We start from the raw sequence: 24,776 nt of genomic DNA on the forward strand, positions 1-24,776 counted from the left end.
CAACTACATTCACATTCACTATCACCCCAAGATGCAACAAAAACAGCATTTGCAGCAAGAAAAAGGCCCTCCCTGGGGCCATCCAGGTCATCCAGAGAAATACACAATAGAAATCCTCTGCGGGCTGTATTATATTCCCCTCGGTTCGAATCAGCTAGCTGGGTTGGTTTCTTTGTTCTTTGTCTTCAGGTGTTAAACGTCTCTGTACAGTACCTCTGTTTCAATGCCAATATATACCGTGGTCATCAGTAACTGAACCAATAGTTTCTTGCCTCCAGGTATTTGAAGTCTCTGCACATTACCTCTGTAGTCTCCTGCTCTGCAGCTTCCCTTGTGCTGCCTGTGTCATCTCCAGGTTCCCTAAGGAATCAGGAGCCCCCTCTGTTCTGTCTCAGGTGTTTTTATCCCACTCCTTAGCCAATCCCTTTCAGAGGGTTTCCCCACTGTCCCTGTTAGAATCGGGTTTGCCCAGTATTTTTCCAGGGGGATGCTTGTGTTGTTTGAGGGGTGTGGGAGTGCCAAGCTAGGTGTTGTGGGACCTTATCACTTCATTTTTCAGCCTCCCTTGGTCTGGCTAAAACTGGCTCAGTGACTCCTCACACCTCCAAGTATCGATACCTAATTGCTCCCTGAATGACTTGAGTGTGACTGTTGTTACTGACTGTTCCAAGCTAATAATTCATTGGGACAACTGCAGTTGCCACCATTGAGTGAGAGGCAACATTGAAACCATCCTGGAAATCAACATAACCTAATCAATCCCAGCCTGCTACTGCCTCAGTGGCCCACATCCTGCGACAAGAACAATTCTAGTAGTTGGACATATGGCGGTATTGCAATTAACGCACGAAGTATATTATCAGTAGAAATGTAGAAATTTGATGTTGAACTACACTGCATCAGGCTATATGTGTGAGAAAAGCTGTACCTTCCGCCCTTCGACTGGAGATTGTTATAATCGTTATTGAACTATCTAAGAAAACCAACCATAATCAGACACACAGGCAGATTTTCAAAAAGCATTTAGAAATTGACAGAGTCAACTGTATCAGCGGTACAGCCCAGGCGTATTTAGACAACATGTCTATATATGTTAACATGTAACAGAAACCGTCGTTGAACTCTCTGTACACGCTTACGTCCACCAAGTCAGCCTGCAACTGCCAGTCCATATCAGGCACCAGTGTCCTGTTTCTATGAGCAAGCTAATCGTACAGCCATTCCGACACATGTCCGCGGCTTGTGCTCACACCCCGGGAACTTGCAGCCCTCACCAGGCTCCCCACGCTGCCGTAACTCCCGGATTCCTTAGGGGTATAATATAGCGCACTCAAACCCACTGCAGTCATGATCGCCTACCCTTGATGGCAATACACACTATATTTATAAACAAGTTTGATGAAAGGTGTTGCTTCTCACTACTATCATTTTACATGGCCATAACTTTATTGAACAAATGGTTTAAATGATCAAGGTCATTGATGGAAAAAGTATGTGAACCCTTATATTTAGGAGCTAGTGGAACCTCCTTTATTGGCAATAATGTCAACCAAATGCTTTCTGGAGCCTTTTTTTGTCAAAAGTGACAAAATATAAAACCCATTCAATGATACAGAAATGTTATAACAGTCTTATGAAAATACATCCATCCTCAAATTCAGCACAATAAACAGAAAACCACAAAACAATATTAAACATTTGTACTACAACTTCTTCCTCATTCAGAATACCTCACTAATTCTTTCCCACTCTATTCACTAGCGTCCATGGATACAGCCCTTGCTTTCAGAGCAATATCTGAATCAAGGTCCAAAGCGGTAAGAAAGCTGAATTACGCAAAGCTCATAAGGCACTGGGCATCACTGTACACCATCATGTTCTACTTGCATGGTCCTACTAGAAGAATATCACCTGTTAGTCTCTGTTGCGCATCAAGCAAAGTACCTGAACTTGACTCTGGAATGGTAACACTGTACAATAAATAGATGAAAGCGGAAATCATGAGCAGAATTTCACACTTAAGTTGAAAAATTAATCGATTTTAAGAAGAAGAGACAGGTATGTTTTGTGACTCACAATGATCCTCTTCTTGATCCAAAAAGGATTCATATTGTGGTGCCCTCGCCTGCCGGTGGAAGGGAAGGCCTGCCAGACTTTGCTGGATGTCCCCAGTGACCAGCGCTACAGCTACGTGGCGTTGGCATCGGCCCTCCTGACGTGTTTCGGCAGAGAAAAGGAGGTGTACGGATTGCTGCGGACAAAGCTGGCCCAACAACGGCACCTATCGGGAGAGCCTCTGGGGCCGGTTGCTGCAGACCTGGCCTACTTAACCGCCAGGTTACCCAAACCCTCTCAGAAGTGGCTCACCAGGAGATAGCACCCCAGGTTTTCCTCTGGGCCTTGGCGGTGACAGAGTTGTAGTACCATGTGATGCTGGTTGCGCCGGTCTCCTTGGAGAAGGGTTTTGTGCTGGCTGAGCAGGCCAATGCTGTGTTTGAGAAGGGCGCTCCTTGCCGGGCAATGGAGGCCACATCAGAGGAATTGTGAGATGAGGAGGAGATGACCAGTGTGGCAACCTGCTGGTCACCTGCTACCTTCCACCTGCTAAGGAGAACTTCACCCAGGAGTGCCAGGCACCGGAGCCCCAGGGCTGCTGGAAGCCATTGAGAAATGGGAGTGGGGCAACCTAAAGGATGGCAGGCCACTCTTGAATCATGCTACCCTGCTCACCTGTGCCTGTGGGCAGGCACTGTCAGCCCCTGGTCGACACCGGCTTGACCATCACCCTACTCCAGACCCCCAGGATGGGTGACCAACAGCCTGCACCTGAGGACGGTGATGGGACACTGCGCAGACTGTGTAGTTTTGGGTCAAAAGGGTGAAACACCTCTTTTATCTCGCCCCAATCCGTGAGGACTGCATCCTGGGGTTGGACTGGGTGCAGCAGGTGAGTTGCTGCCTAGACTTGAGCCGGCGGTAGTTGTGGGTCAGGGGGAATGGATCCGTCTCGCAGAGGGGCGGGATGGAGGGTGTCCGGGGCATGCAGGCTGACTGGAGCAGGAAGGGGGGTGGCTTCCGAGCCACCCAGGCGGGCGGTTGGCAGGGTGGCTGCTGGGGGGAGCGCGGGGGCCAAGCACAGGGAGGAGACAAGGATGCTGTAGGGGAGTTGCTGTGGCATAGCAGTGAGGGCCTCACCGGAGACCAGCAGCGGTCTCTCCTCACTGAAAATAAAATTTTATTCGCGGCAAGGGATGAGGACTGCATCCGCACTGCACAAAATAGACACCGGGGATGCACGGCCTATTCGCATTCCACCCCAGCGGATGGTCCACGTTAAGCAGGAGTGTTCAAGCCCTCCATGTGCCTGTGGTCCTCTCCGGTTGTCCTGATCTGGAAGACGAACGGCTTGTGGAGGTTTTGTTTACTACAAAAAGCTGAACGAGGTAACCCGGAAGGAGTCCTATCCGCTTCTGCGGAAAGATGATGCCCTGGACTACGTTTCAGGGTCAACCTGGTTCAGCTTGCTCGACCTCTGCTGTGGCAACTGGCAGGTTCCACTTGCTCCCGAGACTAGCCCAAAGATGGCCTTCTTCATCGGTCAGGGGCTCTGGCAATTCACGGTCATGCTGTTTGGACTGTGTATTGCCCCGGCGACGTTTGAATGGTTGATAGAGTTAGTGCTGGTATCAGTCCCCCGGAGCAAGTGTGTTGTGTATTTAGATGACCTACTCGTGCATGCCCGGGATTTCGAGCAGGCACTGGCGAACCTACGATTAGTGTTGGGCTGCATTTTGTGGGCTGGGTTGAAGCTCAACCCCAGGAAATGTGAACTCGTGAGATGGGAGGTTACTTTCCTGGAGCATGTGGTCAGCCTGCAAAGGGTGGCTACAGACCCGGTGAAGGTCCCTGCGGTGCACGACTGACTGATGCCCTGCACTGTGGCAGGGCTCTGTAGGTTCCTGGGTTTGGCGTCTTACTACTGGAGGTTTGTTTGGGACTTCACCAGCCTCACCGCTCCACTGCACTACCTCATGGAGAAGGGGTGCCATTTCATGTGGGACGCGGAGTGTGAGGAGGCCTTCTGGGGTTTTCGGGAGGCGCTGGTGGGGGCTCCTGTCCTGGCCTTCCAGGATCCGATGCTGCCCTATGAGCTCGATACTGACGCTAGTGACACAGGAGTGGGAGCAGTACTAGCACAGGAGGGTCCGGACAGGGAAAAGGTTGTCACCTATTTTAGCCAGACACTCAGCAAGGCCATGAGAAATTATTGTGTCACTTGGAGGGAGTTGCTGGCTGTGGTCTGCGGTCTGCCATTTAAAGCCCTACCTGTTCGGGACTCGTCCCTCATGCGTCCCTCCCCTGCCTGTTGAATTTCTAGGAGGCAGAGGGCCAAATGGCTAGCTGGATTGAGTTCCTGCAGGAGTACGACTTCACGGTTGTGCACCATGCGGGGTCTCACCACTGAAATGCAGAGGCTCTCTTGCAGCACCCCTCCGAGGCAGCGGACTGGCGGTACTGTGCCCAGCGGGAGCAGCATGAGGAGGTCACGTCCTTGAGCGGTGTTTGGTGTTGCGGCAGCAGGAGGAGGGCAGTGGGGACCCGCCCCACGCAGGAGGAGCTCGCCCCTCACCCCAAGACCGTGAAGGCTCGTTGTGCTCTGTGGGAGGCCTTTGAGGTGAGGGACAGGGTTCTGTGCTGGGGGTGGCGGGTACCCTCGAGCGGTGAGGTCAGGTGGCAGCTAGTGGTGCTGCAGTTGCTCGCTCTGCAGGGTGGTCCTCCAGGCGGAGCAAGGTCAGAGAGGTGAGGGGCATTTCGGCTCTGCGAAAACCCTGCAGCAACTCCCGGGCCATTTCTACTGGGGTCTTTGCCACCGGAACGTGGAGCGTTTCTGCTGCACGTGTGCAGTCTGTGTGGCCCAGAAGGGCCCTCCCGAGCTCATCCGGGCGCCCCTCCATCAGCACTAGGTGGGGGGCGCCCATGGAGCGAGTTGGGGTGGACACACTGGGCCCATTTCCACACACCAAGGTGGGAAACTGCTACGTCCTGGTGGCAGTGGATTATTTTACGAAGTGGCACGAGGCTTACGCCCTTCTGGATCACAGTATGATCACTGTGGCCGAGGCCCTGTTGGAGGGAATGTTCGCCAAGCTGGGGGTGTCGGAGGAGCTCCACAGTGACCAGGGGTGGAACTTCGAGTCCTAGGTGTTCACGGGGGTGTGCCAGCACCTGGGGATTAAGAAAACAAGGACCACCCCACTGCATCCCCAGAGCCAAGGGTTGGTGGAGCTTTTCAATTGGATGCTCTCCACTCAACTGGCCACCTTGGTCTCGCAGCACCAGCAGGACTGAGACCCCCACTTACCCCACACAGTCTGGGCGTACCGGACCGCTGTGCAGGAGTCAACTGGGTGCACCCAGGCCTCGCTCATACTGGGCCAGGAGCTACGTACTCCAGTGGATCTGGCATTTGATTCACCACTGGGAGGAGAGCCAGCCAGGCCAGATTACAAGTGGGACCTGCGAATACACACATACTCAGCTGAACACTACATTCATTCAAGGCCCCTCAGGACAATTCTGGATCACCCAGACAGCATCTTGTACCTCCAGCAACCTTATTTACTGTATATCTTGCAGTAAATGCCAAGCCATCTACATTGGAGAAACAGGAAGGAGACTCGGAGACCGCTGTAGAGAACACGTCAGGGCTGTTGAGATTAAAGATCTCTCCAAGCCCATTGTTTCTCATTTCACCTCTGATGGCCACGACCACTCTAATCTCTCCGTCTGTGTTCTCAAAGACAGTTTTCCGAACTCATACATCAGAAAGACCACCGAAACTAAAATTATTCTTCAGCTAGGATCACACATTCTCCCTTCCCTTAACGACAGACTACTGTTCTTTTAAATTTTCTCCATTCATTGGAAGTTTCATTTCACACCTCTCTGCACCCATTCTGACTTCACACCTCTTGATTGGCCTCTCTTTCTTCTTTTTTTTCCAGCATGGAATAAACCTATTACTTGTTCCTTTGAACACTACATTGTCTTGTATGTGTGAGAAAATCTGTATGTTTGTTCCTTGGATAGATCAGTTGGTAGAGCAGAGGACTGTAACGGAAAGAGGTGGGGATCTTTAGGTTTAGGTTTTTAATTTGAGGCTTTTTATATATCATGTATGCCTCAACTAGGAGTATATGATCGCAATCTGCATAGTGTACAAAGTAAATTATTTTCACAGTATGTAATTTATTTACACATCTTTGCATACAGGGTTTTTTCTGAGGGGGTCTTGACCCACCTGCCTGAAAATAAATAATAAAATTTTGATTGTTTGAATGCCTGTAGATTTTCTATTTTTGTCTTCTCATTAAGGAAGCCAATTTCCTGGACATCCCCCCCCCCCCCAACTTTATATTTCCTAGTCCTTATAATACCTTACATACAACAGTCACAGTTTCCTTACTAACTGCATGCATTAAAATTGTCTGTAGGTGCACATCAGCACATAGTAGGGGGGCACGCTAAACCAGCCATTGTGTCAAAGCACTATCTATCCCAATGGAGGAAGCGCAGTGCAGAGCTAAATGCTCTTGCAGAATCCAGCAGTGATGATCAAAATGAAAGTTTTCATGAAGATGACACTAAGAATGAAGATGTGGAACAATCATCTGGTGATATGGGTGCTAGCGTCAATGATGACATTATACATCAGAGCTCAAATGTCTACGGGTACACTAAAGATGTTCTTTCTTCTGAAGAAGAAATCTTGAACGAGGAGCAGATTTTTTACTCTGATGAATCCGAGGTAACTGACCCCAGTCCTGAATCTATTGACCTTGTAAACTGACCCAGCAGGGCCAAATCTATCTACTGAACTTGTAGCTTGGTCAGCTAAGCATGGTTGTAAAAGAGAGTGTTTCAATGATTTATTGGAGATATTGAGACATCAGGGGCACAAGCTTCCAAAGGACTCTCTTACAAACACCTAAGAAAGAGCAAGTCAGTGATAAATTTAGGGGCTAGTACATTTACTTTGGATGAAGGTTACTACAACTTTGGAACTTTGTTTTCTAAGGCTGAGCAAGTACTGCATAAAAGTGCAGTTAATACGTGAACATGTGTTTGTTATATTGAATGGTCGTGTGTAATGTGTATGTCTGATTAGTTGATTAATGAAGATCTAGTAGTAAAAATAGCGTCCATATTATTTCCAGATAAACCAACTTCGGAGAGTACTCAGCAGTGATGCCAGAGAGTGTGAAATTATTGATTATTGATTTTTTTTATTTAATTTTTTACATGAAATTTTTACTTTGATCAAGTACACAAAATATCTATCCACAAAATATAACTTATAGATACCTTTGTGCTAACCCCTGAATTTGCAAGGTGTAAAACTGGAAAATTGTCTTTTAAAATATTACTACAGTCCTACATTTGATCCTAAACATCTGAGTAAATAAAAGCTGAGTGGGAACTCACTTGAAAAATATTTAAACTCAGTGATAATTTGATTTTCAGACTGATTTTCATGAACTGATGGTAGAATTCAAGAAAAGAGGGGCCTGGGAGACACAAATCTTTGTATAGTAATTAAAGGTACTCTTATTCTATATTGTACTTCAAACTTTGGGTACACTTTAATTAGAACAGACTTCATTACTATAATGCAAGTCAAATTTTATACATTGACTAACCTTTGATCTTAGTAAATCTTAATGGTTCTTTTTTTAGATTATGTTCAAGAAGAGATTAGTCATCATTTCTTTTAGTATTAATTAACTAAAATGTTCTCCTAGCTGCAGTGCTGAAGTCCCACCTAACAGCAACAGAAAAATAAATAAAGGAGCACACAATGCATTATTTGAAGAATGTGTATGCAAGGCAGGGGGCCAGGAAGACTGGACACTGAAAATGATAAGGTGCTGTTAGGACAATTAGACAGGGCTTTGCAAATGGTGGACAGTAAAAATCTTACTAACTTCACATTGCAATAATATTTTCTTGAAAATACAGAAGTTGTACATTTTAAAACTTACATTTGGATCGAAATGTGGTTTTAAGTTTGATATTAAACTCTCATTCAATTAGCGTGTGGCTTGTCATTCTTGATATCAATTACAGTTAGCGTGTTCATGTAATCAGCAATTAGAGTTCACATCAGCAATGTAACTATTATTTTTAATATTTATCAACAAAGGGTACTCAAATCACATTCTATTTGGACTAAATTGTGCAATATACCATATACGTGAACCCAAAATTGCATCTTTAATATGGTAAATAGCTCTTGCTCTGTCATTAGAGTTTGTAGTTTTGATGCAGGTATAGCAATTATTGAACACTAGTTGCTTTTGATGATTTACCATGTGTTTGTCATTACTATATGTATATATTTTGCCATGTTACTAGAATAAGTGCAAACGGGGATGCACTTAGCTAAGCCTGGCTATCATGATCAATGGTCATCCATTGGTGCCTCTATCTAGGGAGTGCCAAATGGACATCTGGACTGCATTCCTAAGTGTCAGGAGTAAGTGACTCATATCTCACCTTGATCAACCAATCAGGGACTGGCAGGGCGTTGTAACACCACGTGGGTCTCCAATGCCCACCAAATTCTCAACCAATCAGCACACATCTGTGTCTTGGTCAAAAAGGGAGCCCAAACGTATGTCGGGGCTCTCCTTGGCCATTTTTGCGCATCCTCAGAGACAATCATGTGACAACTGCTGTTGTCTGCACTGGGACTTGGACTTTGTTCTAAGCGCGAGGCCGAGGATCCCGTACGTACTCAGAATTCTACCAACGTGAATGCTCCGCTTGATCAACGGCAGCCTACAGTTGGACCTTCGTCGACAACCTGAATAGCTTATTCAGAAGCAGCGCTGGACCGGGAACGAACCAGCTTCTTCCCGGGCAAAAGAGTGACTTGTGAGGACTCGCGGCCACACTCTGTGCATAGAGACTTTCTACTAGCCAGCCGGACTGCTGGTAGATCCCCTCGAAGCAACGACTGCCCTGTGCGCCGCAGTTAGATTTCTCAGCCCGTCCTACTCCGAGCTGCACCTCAACTGGTTGGCCGGTAGCCAGAGGACGCCAGGACAACCGCTGGAACAGAGGCTGCAACAGAGCCTGTCAGCTGGTTTAGTGATCGTACCGGGAAATTCCAAATCCATACACAGTGGATAAGTAAACCCCATGTTCTACAATGTGTCTCGAGAATTCAACTGTACCCCAACACAAGTTGGTATCAATTTAATTCATGAGTAATGTATTTACTTCTGAGTTTAGAGTAACAGTGGGTAATAACACTGATTAGCGATTTGGTGTAACCAAACGATATATATTGACACATATTCTCTGTTGTGTATCTTTTTGTGTTTGCATCTCTTCAAGATTATATACCTTGTATATTGATAACCTTCACAGTAAAGTCTGCCGCTTGTATCCGGGCAGACTGGTATATGTTTGGTGCACAATTTATGTTCATAAATGTATCTCGTGCATTGAACCCGTGTGTGTGCATTGTCAGTTGTTCTGACGATTGATTTTCTAAAAGCCACAACGAACCACCTCTTGATTACTGCTACAATTAATAACTGTCTCAGTAAAACCATCAAACCACTACATTTATTGGCGTCCCTGGGTGGGCTCGTTTAGAATGAAATGAGAATCAATTGCACAGAATAACTGATGTTGCTGTGAGTTTAAGTTCAGCACAGCACCATGGCTTCTATACGCGAATACCGGGTGTGCTGATAACTGCGTAAAGAAATCCCCCTGTTTTCTAGCGTTTAGTGTAAGGTGTGCTGATTGGAAATCCATCTGCTCGGGTGTTAAGATTCCATACTGTATTTTGGTAAAAGGAAAAAAAAGGTAATACTCTTAAAGTTTCTCTGACGTAATGACAATGGCTGCAACATATGTCTGAAGTGGAGTCTCTTATAAGTACTATTTCTAGCGACGACAATCCTGGTTACTGGAGCGGTATCGAAAAGTTGAACTTTGATGATATTGAGAAGCTGCAATTAGATTTAGTAGCTAAGGTAGCGAACCAGCTTAACACAGGAGGGTCTGTGAACGCAGTTCAGGTCCTGTCTAGTTTTGCCTTAAATCTAGCTGAACAGCTGGAACTGTCTTTGTCCAAGCTGACAAAGTTTCAAAAGCTTCAGGGAATGCTAGAAGGATATGAGGCGGAGCAAGCTGGTTTGTTGGATATAATCAGAGAAAAGAGAGTGAAAAATGAGGAAAGTGAAGACCGACTCAGGGAAGTTTTAGGTAAATTACATGACCTGTCTGCTAGAGAAACTGCGGCTGAGGTAGCAAGGAGAGACCTGGAAGCGAGCTTGAAAGAAAAAGAAAAAGAAATTGAGAGTTTAAATGAGCTCAGCCAGGAAAGGCAAAAGGAGTTAGATGCAGCCGTACTGGAAGCAAAACAGGCTAGATCCCACTTGCATGCCAGCCCACCTAGCAGCCCGGAGCGCTCACCCAGTGCGCTGGGAGGAGGTTTCTCCTGGCCAGGGTCTGTGGTTGGATCAGCATGGGAGAGATTGCCGAGTTCTGTGTGAGATGCAAGGGCGATTCAATTCAGGCATAGACTCCTGATCACAGCCGTCTCCCTGCCCGCGGAGAAACCATAAAAATTAACCTCCACTACCTGAGGCACCTAGCCAAGGATGTAGAAAGGTTTGACCCGTCAGTGTCAGGGAATAATGTGGAGACCTACATCGATGAGCTGAGATATACTTTGTAGTTTATGCCCGAAGTGACTGAACAGGAAAAGGCTATGTTAGTTAGGAAAACTACCAGCCGAGCGGTCCAGGAGTGGATGTCTAGACAAGGACCGGAGGTCTGAAAGAGCTTTTGAGGAGCTGTGTCAGGCAATGATCTGAGGATTTTCGGCTTTTATCGATCCCATATCTGCCGTGGCCGCTGCGCACCATATTAAGCATGAAAAAGCTGAAGCCCCTCGCGACTATTATGAGAGGCTTAGGCGCACCTATTTTGCAGGGCGGAATGAAGAGGGTTGCGAAGAGAACATGAATTTAAAAGGTTTAGAGAGATCAGGACAGGGTAAACCTTCCGTACCGACTGCCGGAAGCGTGAATGAGCTGAGGGGGACCACACCCCTCCTCACAGGAGGAGGCGAGGATCTGCCCCAAGCCCCTCCCTCAGTCTATCTGATTGGGTGGGAGGGTTCCTGCCTGGAGGAAGGCTGTGACTCTGAGTTGGGCGCTGACCCCGCCCCTGAAGTCAAAGAAAAGGCAGGCTTCAAACAATTCTTAGGGAATATCAGCCAGAAAGGCAAAGCAAGGCGTATTTATATCAAGGTTTCTCTTGAAAACGTCTTAGATAGAGAAGCACTGATTGACACTGGGGCTGAAATTAGTTTGATGTCAGCAGATCTACTCAGCGAGCTCAAACGACTAGCGAAAGGAAAAGGCATCAGACTTAAGGTAGAACCGTGTGAGATAGATATTTCCAGCTATACCCAGGATCATGCCAGGATCACACACCGAGTGTGGGTGTCACTTAGGTTCGGGCCAATGAACGTAGTGCATCATGTTTACATCGCTAGGTTTAAAACAGAGCCACTACTCATTGGCCAAGACCTGCTTAAGAGGCTGGAGCCTCTGGTGGACTGCCAGCGTGGGCTCATGTCAAAAACCCTAAGCCTGTCTTACAGTGAAAAGGGGGGTTGAGTGGTTATGCTGTGCTCACACAGTGCCCACTGAACAGTATAGCTGAGTTGGAGGTTCCTCCTGGTTCCTCTGGACAATAAATAAATGTCTCTTCTTGCTTTCCAAAACTACAGGGAAGTCCTGCCCAGGCCAGCACTCCCACGGTCTCCCAACTACAGAAGCAGTGCTCCGAGCAGCTGCTTGACCCAACCAGGTAAAGCACACCCCTTTTTCATCCCTGAAGAAGAGTGGATCTCTCTGTCCGGTAATGAATGGGAGTCCTTTCTGTGCATCCTGGCACCTCAGGGGGACAAGGACTACCACCCTGTGGTGGTGGGAGAGGTCCAGGTGGCAGAAGTGCAGGTTGATGATGTAATTCTTAGCCTCAGCTCTGAGAAGTCCATAATCAGTGAAGGTCTCTTCGAGGACCTGTCGCAAAGCCGTCAGGTGACCCTGGTGACGCAGTCACAGGTTCTGTGGTGGGCACCCCCACCTCATAGGTCCATTTGGAGCAAAGGAAGCTGTGTAGCTTCCATCTCCATCGGAAAAAGGAAGTTTGCTCACTACTTCCAGGTAGCACCTCAGCCGACCCACTCAGTCTGTATTGGTGCAGACCTGTTGGTTCAACTGGGCGCCCAGCTGGACACAGTAAACAGTGTGCTGTGGACACGGGTGAACCCAGATGCCAACTCTCTAAGCGGCGACCCGAGAACATTCGGTCAGGTCAGACGATTTCTCAGGCCTGCCAGGTAGTAAACGAATCGGACCTGATCTTACTGCGTCGACAGCAGGGTTTCTGGTACGCCTAGTCCTAAAGAAGGGACAGAGAATGGACGCCGAGATGGTTTTCTTCCAACCATCAGCTCAGTTTATCAGACTGAACCTAGCAGTCTGTGGTACCCCCACTGGAACGGAATGGCCGAGCCACCTGTTGGTGCAGAACATAGCAAAACAAGATGTCAAAATCCCTGCTCGCACTGACATGGGACTGGTAATTGACAATGGGTTCTATGATTTCAAACTGGCCATCCCAGTACTGGGGCAGCTCCCTGGTCCCTTGGCCAGGGAGGGGGGAACCGAGTCTACACCTACCCCCGGTGGATGATTGCAATTATGCCAAAAGAGGGATTCCGCAACCAGGAGGTGTGCAGGGTGGACCTTAGCAATAAGGATGAGATGGTTGTGTACACAGTACACGCAGGTGTTCCGACGGACCACTCAGCCAAGAGTGCGACCCGGGATACCGCCATGCCGTCAAAAGCGGGGTTCCTAGAGCAGGTACAGGAACAGATTGGTAAGGCAGATGCCCTGGAAACGGAAAGCCAGCGTCAGCAGCTGCGTCCAGGCAGTGTTTGCACGAGACGCCTATGACTGCGGGGTGATGGATTTGCACACAGTGCGCATTCCCACGGCCCCTAGCGCCCGCCCAGCCTATGTCAGGCAGTATCACATTCCCCTCACGGCATACGAGTCCATAAAGAAGATGTTGGATGCTCTAGTAGAGCGACAGATCATAAGGGAGTGTAACTCCACTTATAACTCCCCACTGTGGCCGGTGCTGAAACCCAATGGTAAGTGGCTTCTGACCATTGACTACCGGCAGCTAAATAAACAGGTTCCTTTGTCACGATTGCCAATGATCTACCAAGATCAGGAGTTAGCCAAGTTGACAACAGCGAAATTATTCACCACAGTGGATGTGGCCAATGGGTTCTGGACCCTTAAGGTAGAACCAACAGACCAGTACAAACTGGCCTTTTCCTTTGGAAACAGGCAGTTCATCTGGAATCGATGCCCCTTTGGGTACTCTAACTCCCCAGCGGAGTTCAACATATTTCTGCACAAAGCCATGAGTGATGCAGCTGCCAGGGGCAACCTGGTCTATGTGGACGATATTCTGATGCGGAGTCAGACCTGGGAAGAACACATGGCAGAGATCAGGCATGTGTTGACCCAGCTCTCCCGTGCAGGGGCCAAACTGTCCCTGGCTAAGGTGTAGGACCCAAGTGGAGTATGTGGGACTATTGGTTGGAGCCCAATGCATACAGCCACAGTCCAGCAGAGTCCAAGCTATCCAGAATATGAAGTCGCCCACTAATCTGTCTGAACTGCGCAGCTTTCTGGGAGTATGTAATTATTCCCGGCAGTTCATTGAGGATTACGCTGAAATAGCAAGGCCCTTCCACAAGCTGTTGCAGAAAGGCGTGCCCTTTGAGTGGGGGTCTTCCCCAGAACAGGCTGTAATGGAGCTGAAGCGCAGACTTGGTAGTGCGCCGTGCTTGACCTACCCTGACAAAAATAAGGTCTTCTACCTTGAAGCAGGGTTCTCAGAGCACTGCCTTGGGGCTGCTTTGAGTCAGCAATATGACCAAGAGCGAAGGGTGGTGGTATATGCCAGTTGAGCCCTGACCCCAGTGGAGCAAAAGTTCTTGGACTGCAAGAAGGCCCTGTTGTCTACGATCTGGTCGGTAGAACACTTCCGTAGTTATGGTGGGGACAAAAGATCATCATCGAAACCAGCCACCAACCTGTGACATTCCTGCACAGCCAGAAACTGAAAGCGGGCAGGGTGTCAAATAGCAGGATTTTGGCATGGATGGTGGCCCTACAAGGCTACGAGATAGAGGTACATTATTCACAGAGCAAGAAAATGTACCTGGGACAGGGCCTGGCTTTGGGCAATTGTGTCACGGCTGTGACACTGACATGGAAGCTCAAGAAACTTTTCCCGCTGCTGAGCTACCGAACAATCATCAGTACTACGATGAGAACGTGGCCCAGGGCTTACCCACGGCCTATGCTGACGGTTTCTCTTTTCGCCACGAACAGCAGGTGCTAGCAGGGGTAGGAGTAGTCTGGCAAGACAATACTCCCTGTGGGCCGACCCATTATAAGCTAGGACCAAAGACTAGTCAGTATGCGGAAGTAGCTGGGGTGCTAATCACCCTCCAGCAGGCCCTGACACGTGGCCTTAAACAGTTTGTTATCTGTAGTGACTCAAACTACGCCCGACGCAGCTTCATGTCCCATCTTCCGTATTGGAAGGGTAACGGCATGAAAAATGCCCGGGGCAAGGAGGTAAAGAACAAAGAGTTGTTCCTGGCCAGTGACAAGCTCACGACCGAGGCTGGAATGATGGTTTACTGGAGGAAGGTGAAGGGACACTCCCAGGTGAAGGGACCCGACAAAGACGGGAATGATGAGGCAGACCGGCTGGCCAAATCTGGCGCGTTGGAGGGTGAACCCTGGCAGTTCCAGCAGGAATGGCTACCCCCAGAAACCATGGCTGAGGTCAAGGCGGTCACCTGAGGCAGGGCTAGACAGGATGTCAGAGCTGACCCTCAATCTGTAGTGCTTGGGTCACAGGGTTTTAATACCGATCTTGCGGAAATGCAGAAACAGGACCCAGCAATTGGGCAAATGTATCGGCATATCGCTGACCCAGTGTGTCAACCTCTTTCGGAGCAGGTGCTGAACCAGTCTCCGGAGCTGAAGGAGCTGGCAGAGGTGAAAGACAACCTAAAAATTATAAAGGGGTTGTTGGTTTGTGTACCAGTTGCACAGGGTGTCCCAAAGTGGGTAGTTCCCCGCTGTCATCGTGGGGTTATGATCCAACATGCTCATGACGAACCCTGTGGGGGTCACCGGGAAATCAAGGCCACGTACGACACTATCCAGCAGGTGGCATTCTGGCCTCACATGGGGCGTATGTAAAGGGGTGTCTGACGTGTAGCCAGTTCCAACCATCACGGCCCTTGCACCGTGCACCACTCCAGAAAAAGGACATGACATTCCCCTGGTCCAATCTACAAATGGATTGGGTGGGGCCACTGGTGAGGTCATCCAGAGGGAATAAATATTTCCTCACTGTTACATGTGCATTCACAAAATGGATTGAGTGCCTCCGAGCACCCAATGACACGGCAGTGCTGTTGGTGAACCGTGTGTTCAGTCAAAGGGGACTTCCCCTGACTGTGGACTCGGATCGGGGACCCCATTTCACAGCTACAGTAATGGCAACCCTGTGAAATATGCTTGGGGTCAAGGCCCAGTTGCATATCTCCTACCACCCTCAATCCTCGGGTCAGGCAGAAAGGGCAAACCGAACGGTGGTTAGTATGCTCAAAAAGTTTGTTCCGCCAGCAGTAGGGACTGGGACATTAAGCTGCCCCTGGTTTTGATGGCCATCCGAGCTACGCCCCATTGCTCTACGGGGGTCCCACCTTTTGAGATGATGACAGGTCAGAAGATGACTCTTCCCCTACACTGTCTCTATGGGGTGGAGGACCTGAGCACGACGGGGGCTGCTACGGCCCATCAGTATGTGTCAGACCTGCACGCACATCTGCAGGCAACCTTTGCTTTTGCCCAGAACAATCTGTGAAGGAGTGCAGAGGGTAGGAAGGCATACTATGACCAAAAGGCAGTTAACCAGGAACTCCAAGTAGGAAACAAGGTCCTGTACTTCCAATTTGTCAATCCCACAGGGGTGGAAGTTCTTACCCAGTTGGACAGCACCCCACGAGATTGTCGATAAGGCATCACCGCTAGCTTATCGAATTCGGCTTGAAAAGGGAAGGCAATCTCTGGTCTACAAGTGGGTGCATCGCAACCACCTCCAGTTGTATCGCCCACCTCAAATGGCGCCGGAGGACACAGAATAGGGTTAAAGTCCAAACCCGATCAAGAGGGGGGTGCCCCTTTGTAGCTGCAGGTAGTTAGGTACTGTAGTGTAGGTCCTGCTAGAAAAATATATTCAAAATTATAGTGGAACTGTACCATGTGCCTCATCTGTGTTCCAGAATGGGAATCCTAAAACTGCCACGGCTGGTCCTGACAGTACTGTGGATCGCCTCGACACAGCCCCTTGAAGTTGTGGAACCCGGTCCTCCTACCGGCATAATCCTACAGGACTCTCCCGGATTGTTATTAACAAATTGCAGAACATATACTCAATGAGTGTATGTACGGCTGGACCCAACTGATGTGTTTCGGAAGCACATCAACATGAACAGTAGGGTGTCTTAACATGGTAGGCAGTGGGATAAGGATACTGTATGGCATGCCTAGCTAGACACTATACACATGCTCTGCCAGCTGAGGAAGGCAACAGTCACCCAGGAGGAGATGACAGGCCTCAGCTCCCCAAAAAGGTTCTTGGGGGGTCTGATTGCTGCGGCCTCCGCCGTGGGTTCGCTGGTCTGTTTGCTGCTAACACTTTCACCCTGACCACCCTGAGAAGGCAGGTGTCTGGGTTACGTAAGGAAATAGAAATTTATGACAGGCTGTATCAACAGCAGCAGCGGCTGGAAAGCCTAGGGAAAACCTTACAGGGCACAATTGTAGCAGTAAACCTTCATGCAGCAGTGTTAAATAACACCCTCCACACCATGGCCAGGATTGTCGACGTGTTACAGTGGGACTCTGCTTATGTGCAACAGGTCAGAATGCTGATGCAGGATCTGCTCAGGGAGCTTAGTGCCACGGTAACTAACCTAGCCATGGGACAAATTCCAACCTACTTGGTTCCACTTCCCTTAGTAGAAGAAGTACTAAGGACAACCACTTCTGAGATGGTGCAGCCATTGCAAGCACATCTTGCATACAGTCTAGGCAGTGCCATTCCCATACATTTAAACCCCGAAGCCAAGGAAATAGGTTTCCTGTTGAACCTTCCCATCGTGAGTAGCAAGGATATCTATAGACTCAAGTCTATATCGAACACTGGCTTCTGGAGGGGGAACATGCATGTGAAGTTGACCACCCCACCGCTCGTAGCTAACCAGGAGGATGATCCGAATTTGTACCTTGTTCCAAACCTGGAACTGTGTATATCAACCAAGGATATCCACTGGGTATGCCCAAGTAAGCCATTCCTTAGGGACACAACTCAGAGGTTGTGTGGTATCAGGAAGGGGGCTGCCACTGAAAAGTATAAAGCCACAGTAACGAGCAGAAGGGAGGTTAACGAACCCAAGGTTGAGCAGGTAGGAAAGCAATGGCTGGTCAGCACACCACAGTTAACTGTTACAATAACCTATGACAGACATGATACAGCTACAGAAGTGCAGCTAGCCAACCAAACAGTTTTTCTACAAGTTCCTGAAGGAGCAACGAATCTCAATGATTTAGCACTATATCACCTGGAGTCAGAACTGTATGAAATGGAACTCGAGATTGTGGACGCTTTCAGAGGACACAGCATTGACTTGGATGACAGAATCCAAGAGACAGTAAGCCTTGAGGGGGTACAGTTAGTCGAATTTGTTTTCAACGACACAAACTTACAAACTACGCTGGTAGGTCCCAAGCACAGTCGTTGTGGATCCTCTGGGGAGCTGGGAACAGTAAACGTGGTCATCTTGACACTGCTGCTGGGTAGCTGGTTATGGCTGGGGTAATGTGTTGGATGCTGTTCTCTTGTATCAAAGCCTTGCGAGGTAGTTTCAATGAGAAAAAGGGAGCAATGGTGTATCACCGAAATCAGGTAACCACTCCCAAACGTCTGCCTGCTGCGGAGCTATCCGATACTGATAGTGAACTGCCGGAAGTTTAAGGTCTAGGGCTAATGATGATGCCCGATATCTAATTTCTATGTACCTTATAACCGAGAGCAGGTATACGCAATGTTCTTTCCAACACTATTTCCTGTACAACTTCTCGAGAGGTAATGTGAATATTGGGTGGTAAAATCCACCATGGTACAACAGACAAAACTTAACTCTGTTTTTGTTTTGAAGGCAACAACGCCTTTCTCCTGGATGATGCGACGGCAGCCATAGTGCGCCAGAACGCTCACCACACACCAGCTATCAGTGGGGAGGAGAGCAGAGTAGCACTAAAGTCTCTGCCAATGTGTGCTAGAACAGTCCAGGATGCTGGTTCTGCCGGCGATCCACTCCTGGGTCCCTGCTCCGGACGTCCAGGATGCTCACCTTGGTGTCCTTCCCACACCTCTCTGTGCAGACCGGACACCCGCAGTGCAGCTCTTCACCACTACCATATTTTTTTTTAATTTTTTTTTTTACTTGACCTTATACTGCATCCAAATGCTCAGAATACCCCACTCCTGGTACCATTTGTAGTCCGGGAAATAACACACCATACTTCAATAAATTTAAATGGGGATTCTTTTTATTCTGGATCTGCATGAAATCATAAAAATTAGTGGTTGTATTATTTCCTGTTACAGAACTTAGACTGGATGCAGTATAACCTTTAACCCGAAAGATTCACATAGATATACATGGAGATATACACACACCAGGATGCACAAAGTGCTACTTAAATGACAAAGACAAAGGAAACAAATACGGTAGTGGCAATTTCACTAAGGAAAGAAATACTCCACATGAATACCACATTCTTCATTGGTCCCATTACATCACAGAAATATAAAAACAAAACTACTCACTCTTTAATCTCGTCTAATCCAAGACGCACAGAATACCACAGTCTTCTTTTAACATGCTCTGAACAAGTTAAACAGAATAAGGTCATTCTCAAAGAACAAAACAAATCATTTCCTCCACAAACAATGGTTAAAGAAATGCAAACTAACAAAAATGTATGACCATTTACCGTTACAGACATGGAACCTCATGGGAGTCGGGATCACTTCATCCCTAAACATCCATCAATTTTGTCTAACTAATATGTCACCCTCCCCTCATATATCAACAATATACATCTCTTTCAAGGATTTCCAAACTTCATTTTTAATAGCTACACCATCAACTAAATTCTGAACATTTACCTCTGCATTCACATCACATGTAGCCACACACCACGCTCAACTTTACGATGTCCACTTCCACAATTACTGGCGCACTGACGTCACTCACACATGCATGTCTTAAAGAGACAGCTACCAATTTCAGTGTCAGATTTCAAATATCCACTCCGTAACCACCCGGTTACATATATATATATATAATAAAAAAGACATCAAGTGAAAAATAAAAGTGCAAAACTAAAAGTATATTCTGTCAGACGTGCTATAATAAGATTTGATTAGTGGCACTATTGTTAAACAAAGAGGGTGGGTTGTTGAAATGCACTTATTGGATAGATTCCAGATTCCAGTTTCCCCTTGGGAATATGTCATAGTGTCTGATGTTATCCGTGAGAAAGTCACTATTTCAGTATTGACCTTCCTGATTTTACAGTTAATCTGTTCTTGGATGGTGTGGAAATAAAAGATAAGAAATGCAATATTAATCACATCTGTGTAGCCTCTGCTTCATTTCTCCTTGCACATCCTTCTTCGAATTCAACATGTGAAAATATTCATTGGAAATTAGTTTGGACAACCCGCTGTCTGACAAACAAGGTTAAAGAAATAACATTAAGATACAGCGGGTGTTGTCCTTTAATTTTCGCTATTAAAGAGTGTGGTCTCCAGTTTATCAACAACAAGCTCAGACAGTGCTCATTCACATCACTTATATGGGGCAGCACACCAATTCAATAATACTTTGCAGTACAAGCTTAGCTTTATAGGCCTCTTAATTCAAACAAATATCAAACCGCCATGATGCAGATTCAAACTCGGGTTGTTGTGGCCGCATAGCAAAGTCCTGACCACTATACAATCACAGTGAGCTGCGCAGAGCTACCTTTGCTTTGCCATGCCTTTGTGGACACCTCGGTGATCTCATTGTGAGCCAGGGATCTGATAAGTCCTGCCATTGTACATCAACTGAGTTTCATTAAACAGACTCTGCAAAGCTCTGAGTGTCATCTAGCTCTCTAACAAGCACACTATAAAGACAAGGATTACAGTTTGCTTGCATCATGCATAGAATGGTAATGCCCCATATGGTCTAGTGGTTAGAAATCCTAGTTTTTACCCATGCAGCCTGGAATGCAGCTGATTGCCTATACAGGAATGTGAAGGAACAAGTAATAGGTTTATTCCATGCTGAAAAAAAGAAGAAAGAGAACACAACGTTTCGGCCGTGGAGCCTTCTTCAGGTGTGAGAGAGACAGGGCAGTAGGCAAAGGTAAAGTAGCGGGAGAACAAAGGTTGGGAGGGAGGAGGAGTGAGAGGCGGGAGCAGGGGACAGAAAGAGAGGCCAATCAAGAGGTGTGAAGTCAGAATGGGTGCAGAGAGGTGTGAAATGAAACTTCCAATGAATGGAGAAAATTTAAAAGAACAGTAATCTGTCGTTAAGGGAAGGGAGAATGTGTGATCCTAACTGCAGAATAATTTTAGTTTCGGTGGTCTTTCTGATGTATGAGTTCGGAAAACCGTCTTTGAGAACACAGACGGAGAGATTAGTGTGGTCGTGGCCGTCAGAGGTGAAATGAGAAACAATGGGCTTGGAGAGATCTTTAATCTTCACAGCCCTGACGTGTTCTCTGAAGCGGTCTCCGAGTCTCCTTCCTGTTTCTCCAATGTAGATGGCTGGGCATTTACTGCAAGAGATACAGTAAATAAGGTTGCTGGAGGAACAAGATGCTGTCTGGGTGATCCGGAATTGTCCTGAGGGGCCTTGAATGAGTGTGGTGGTGGCTGTGTACTTGCAGGTGATACAGCGAGCTCTGTTGCAAGAGGAATGTGGCTCTTTAACCTTTTCGTTTCCAAAATATCAGCTCACTGTAGAAACAAGCTCCACAAAGTACTATAAGGATGGCAAAACGTGTGATTACATGTTTTCTCATTGTTTTTACAAAGTACAGAATATTAAAAAACATGTTTGATGCCTTATGACAAATTATTCATCAAGTATTCTGAATGGGTTGATTTGTATAAGGTTCGGGGAGAGTTTATTTTAAAATAGCAACTACATCCCTGGGTGGGCTTGAGATACCATGTTTTTGGTTAACAGCCAAACACTTTAACTGAGTGTATCACAGTGACTCACAAAGATCATGTTTATTTGTTTTTTTTGGTTAAAAAAAAAACAAATTGCAGTCATTTTCTTCCCAGACGGTAATATTTCTTCTGCACTGATAACCAAGAATTGTATTTCACCTTTCTCAAGCTCTATGAATTTCTTGAAAAACAAGTTTTTCCAGAAAGGAAATGAATACTTGCATTTAACTAAATCAAGCCATAGTGATTGTCCATAATGGTACATTCTGTACAAGAATACAGGAAGAGAGGCACTTCTGGGATTCAGACCCAGGATCTCCTGCTTATTAGGTAGGCACTTTAACAAACTAAACCACGACACCAGTAGAGCACTGCTCTTTTACAGCCACTTGGACACACCACTCTGAGACATGGCATTTCATCTGCTTGCTGAGCATGTTGCCTCCTTTACATGCAAACGCAGCACCACCAACAGCATTTGTTTGATTCCTGTCACAACATGAGATTACACTCACTTCTACGTGGGCATGAAAAAGAAGTGTATTTCTTGGCAGTCTGTTGTAATCATATAGTGGTTATTATGCTGTGGCTTGAATAGCCCTGCTTTGAAGCCGGGTCACAGCAGCCCAAGACAAGAGTCTTTGTAATCTAGTGTATTTGAATATAAGGGAGAAAACTGAAGAAAACTGCAAAGGTTCATCAAATAAGTTTGCTGCCCCACGTAAGTGATGCGAACGAACACTGCTTTACAGATGCATGTCACACCACCTCTCTGCTGGACGATAAGAGTTGAAGCCACCCAGCATTCTCTGACTCAGCAATGTGTCAATGGACATCCTGCAGAGGGTAGTGTGGCTGAGTGGTCTAAGACGCTAGATTTTAGGTTCCAATCCCACTGCTGCTAAGTGTTGGTGGGTTAAGAAATGTTTCCACTGACGTGAAATGCAATTTGTGAAAACAGTTGTTGACAGTCTCTTGAAAGACTGAGCAAGGTATTTAAAGACGAACTTAACATCAAGGCCGATTTAAAGATCAGCTTCACGTCAAGGCAGAAAAAAAGCTTTATTTTGTCTTCTCAACAAAAATGCTCATTGCCACCTTTAGCGTTATGCAGGAAACAACATCTGCCGAGATCATATTTGAGTCAGTGCAAGTCGTAGTGTGGCGTCAATTAGTTGTGGTGATGTGCTGCTTTTGGGTGTGAAATGATAATGCTCCGCTTCATCATGCCGAATCGTCCGCAGGGGTAGAGCTTAATAGATATTTGTGCACAGCGTTGCATCAGAAATACTTTGTCCAAGTTCAAAGGAGATCATGGGACTCACTACATGTGTTCACAAAGTCCACACACAACAGACAGCTTTCAATGGAGAATTGATTCTGCTTCTAGCTGTTGTTCCCATGGTTGCAATAGTTACAAAGTTGATCATCCTTCTACTTTCTGCTATAGTATTAACTGCGTGGGCTTAATCATTTGGCTCACAATGATCAACAGTGCTTTGCTTCAGGAAAATCATCAGCAGTGTTTTTTTTCTGTGCATTTAGCCATCTTTCAAAGCATGTAAAAACTACAAGTTTGTTGATTTCTCCAAATAACATTTTAAACGTGATAATCATTCCTCCAATTCAATAGTTTTACTCCAGGCTAAAGGCAGCTCAACACAAGGAAGCGAACTAGCACCTACATCACCCTGCATCTCTCAGCTGACTACCCACTGAAGCTAACCAGCATTGAGTCTGGTCAGTACCTGGTTGAGACACCTTCTGAGAAGCTACAGTTGCTGCTGGAAGTGGTGTTAATTAATAATAATAACTGCTTACACTTATGTAGCGCTTTTCTGGACACTCCACTCAAAGCACTTTGCAGGTAATGGGGACTCCCCTCCACCACCACCACCAATGTGCAGCATCCACCTGGATGATGCGATGGCAGCCATAGTGCACCAGAACACTCACCACACATCAGCTATCAGTGGAACGGAGAGCAGAGTAATGAAGCCAATTCAAGATGTGGATTATTAGGAGGCCATCATTGGTAAGGGCCCATGTGAAATTTGGCCAGGACGGGGGGGTTACACCCCTACTCTTTTGGAGAAACACCCTGGGATTTTTAATGACCACAGAGAGTCAGGATGTCGGTTTTACAGCTCACCTGAAGAACGGCGCCTATTTACAGTATAGTGTCCCCATTAGCACCCTCTGCTGGCCAACACCTCTTCCAGCAGCAACCTTAGTTTTTTCCCACAAGGTCTCCCACCCAGGTACTGACCAGGTACTGACCAGGCTCACACCTGCTTAGCTTCAGTGGATTACCAGTTGTTAGTTGCAGAGTGATATGACTGCTGGCTTAGCGTTAGTGTTAGTGGGATCAGTGGGGGGGTGCCCGCCCTGTGGTCTTTGTGGGTTCTAATTATAGTGGCAGGGACACTATACTGTAGTGGGTACCATCTTTTGGCTGAGACGTTAAACCAGGTCCTGACTCTCAGTGGTTATTAAAGATACCTGTCCATTTCTTGATAAGAGTAGGTAGTTATCCTGCTGTCTGGGCTACTTGTGGATGGTGCTACAAATCTGTTACGGTCTCCCGTAATCTGACCATGGCCACTTTAAGAAGGCGTTTTTCTTGTCCAGTCACCTAACCACTCACCATCCCTGTTCACCACCACACCTCCAGCTTTTCTATACTTAAGACCGCCGTGTGCTTACATCACCTCTCAGTATTTGGGTTTACCTGTGTTGAGCTCATCCTCCTGTTTCTCAGTGTGATTTTCCTATTTTGTGGACATTGGTTTCAGGACTTGGCATTTCTATACGACTAAGATTCTTGGATTTCGGCTTTGGCACCTTTACCCGGCAAAACCATCTCTTGCTTTTGCTCTCCTAAACTCCGCATAGGAGTTTCACTATACCACCAACTCGTAACAACATCATCACCTCGCGGATGTCCATCCACTTGGTAAACAGCAGCTCACCACATCTGATCCAGTGCAGGGACCCCCTCTCAGCCCTTTTTGGGAGGGCGTTCTCCTTTGTGCTGGGGAACCCCGGACTGTTCTCCGTGATCGTGTCACAGGCGCCGAATTTCAGTCTGTGTGGGTCACTGAAAAGGACTGAGCAGACTGGAAACTAGGGACAGGACAGAGAAGGAGCGCCCTCTGGCTGCAGAGGGCGAGACAGTACCCCCCCCTTCATGGGCGGCTCCTGACGCCCATACAAATAAATGAGCTGCCCAGCACTGGGGGGAGGAAAAACCTCATTTAACTGAAAGG

General features: G+C 47.2%; 1 protein-coding gene across 2 annotated transcripts in view; it reads left to right on the forward strand.

Annotated features, from left to right (window-relative positions):
* The window catches only part of LOC148643326 (uncharacterized), a 69,575-nt gene extending 49,604 nt beyond the window's left edge, over nucleotides 1-19,971 (forward strand). Inside the window, exon 3 of one of the 2 annotated variants that reach the window (XM_088615703.1) lies at nucleotides 18,428-19,971. In XM_088615703.1, coding sequence (XP_088471829.1) covers nucleotides 18,428-18,702 — 275 coding nt within the window. In that variant the 3' untranslated portion in view covers nucleotides 18,703-19,971. Of the gene's footprint in view, nucleotides 1-11,821; nucleotides 11,911-18,427 lie in introns of those variants that run through there. The other variant, XM_088615704.1, reaches the window with a different exon arrangement.
* Nucleotides 19,972-24,776: the final 4,805 nt, after the last annotated feature.

Source organism: Lepisosteus platostomus, chromosome 22 (genome assembly GCF_059453375.1).
Source record: "Lepisosteus platostomus isolate fLepPlt1 chromosome 22, fLepPlt1.hap1, whole genome shotgun sequence".
Classification (NCBI taxonomy): domain Eukaryota; kingdom Metazoa; phylum Chordata; class Actinopteri; order Semionotiformes; family Lepisosteidae; genus Lepisosteus; species Lepisosteus platostomus.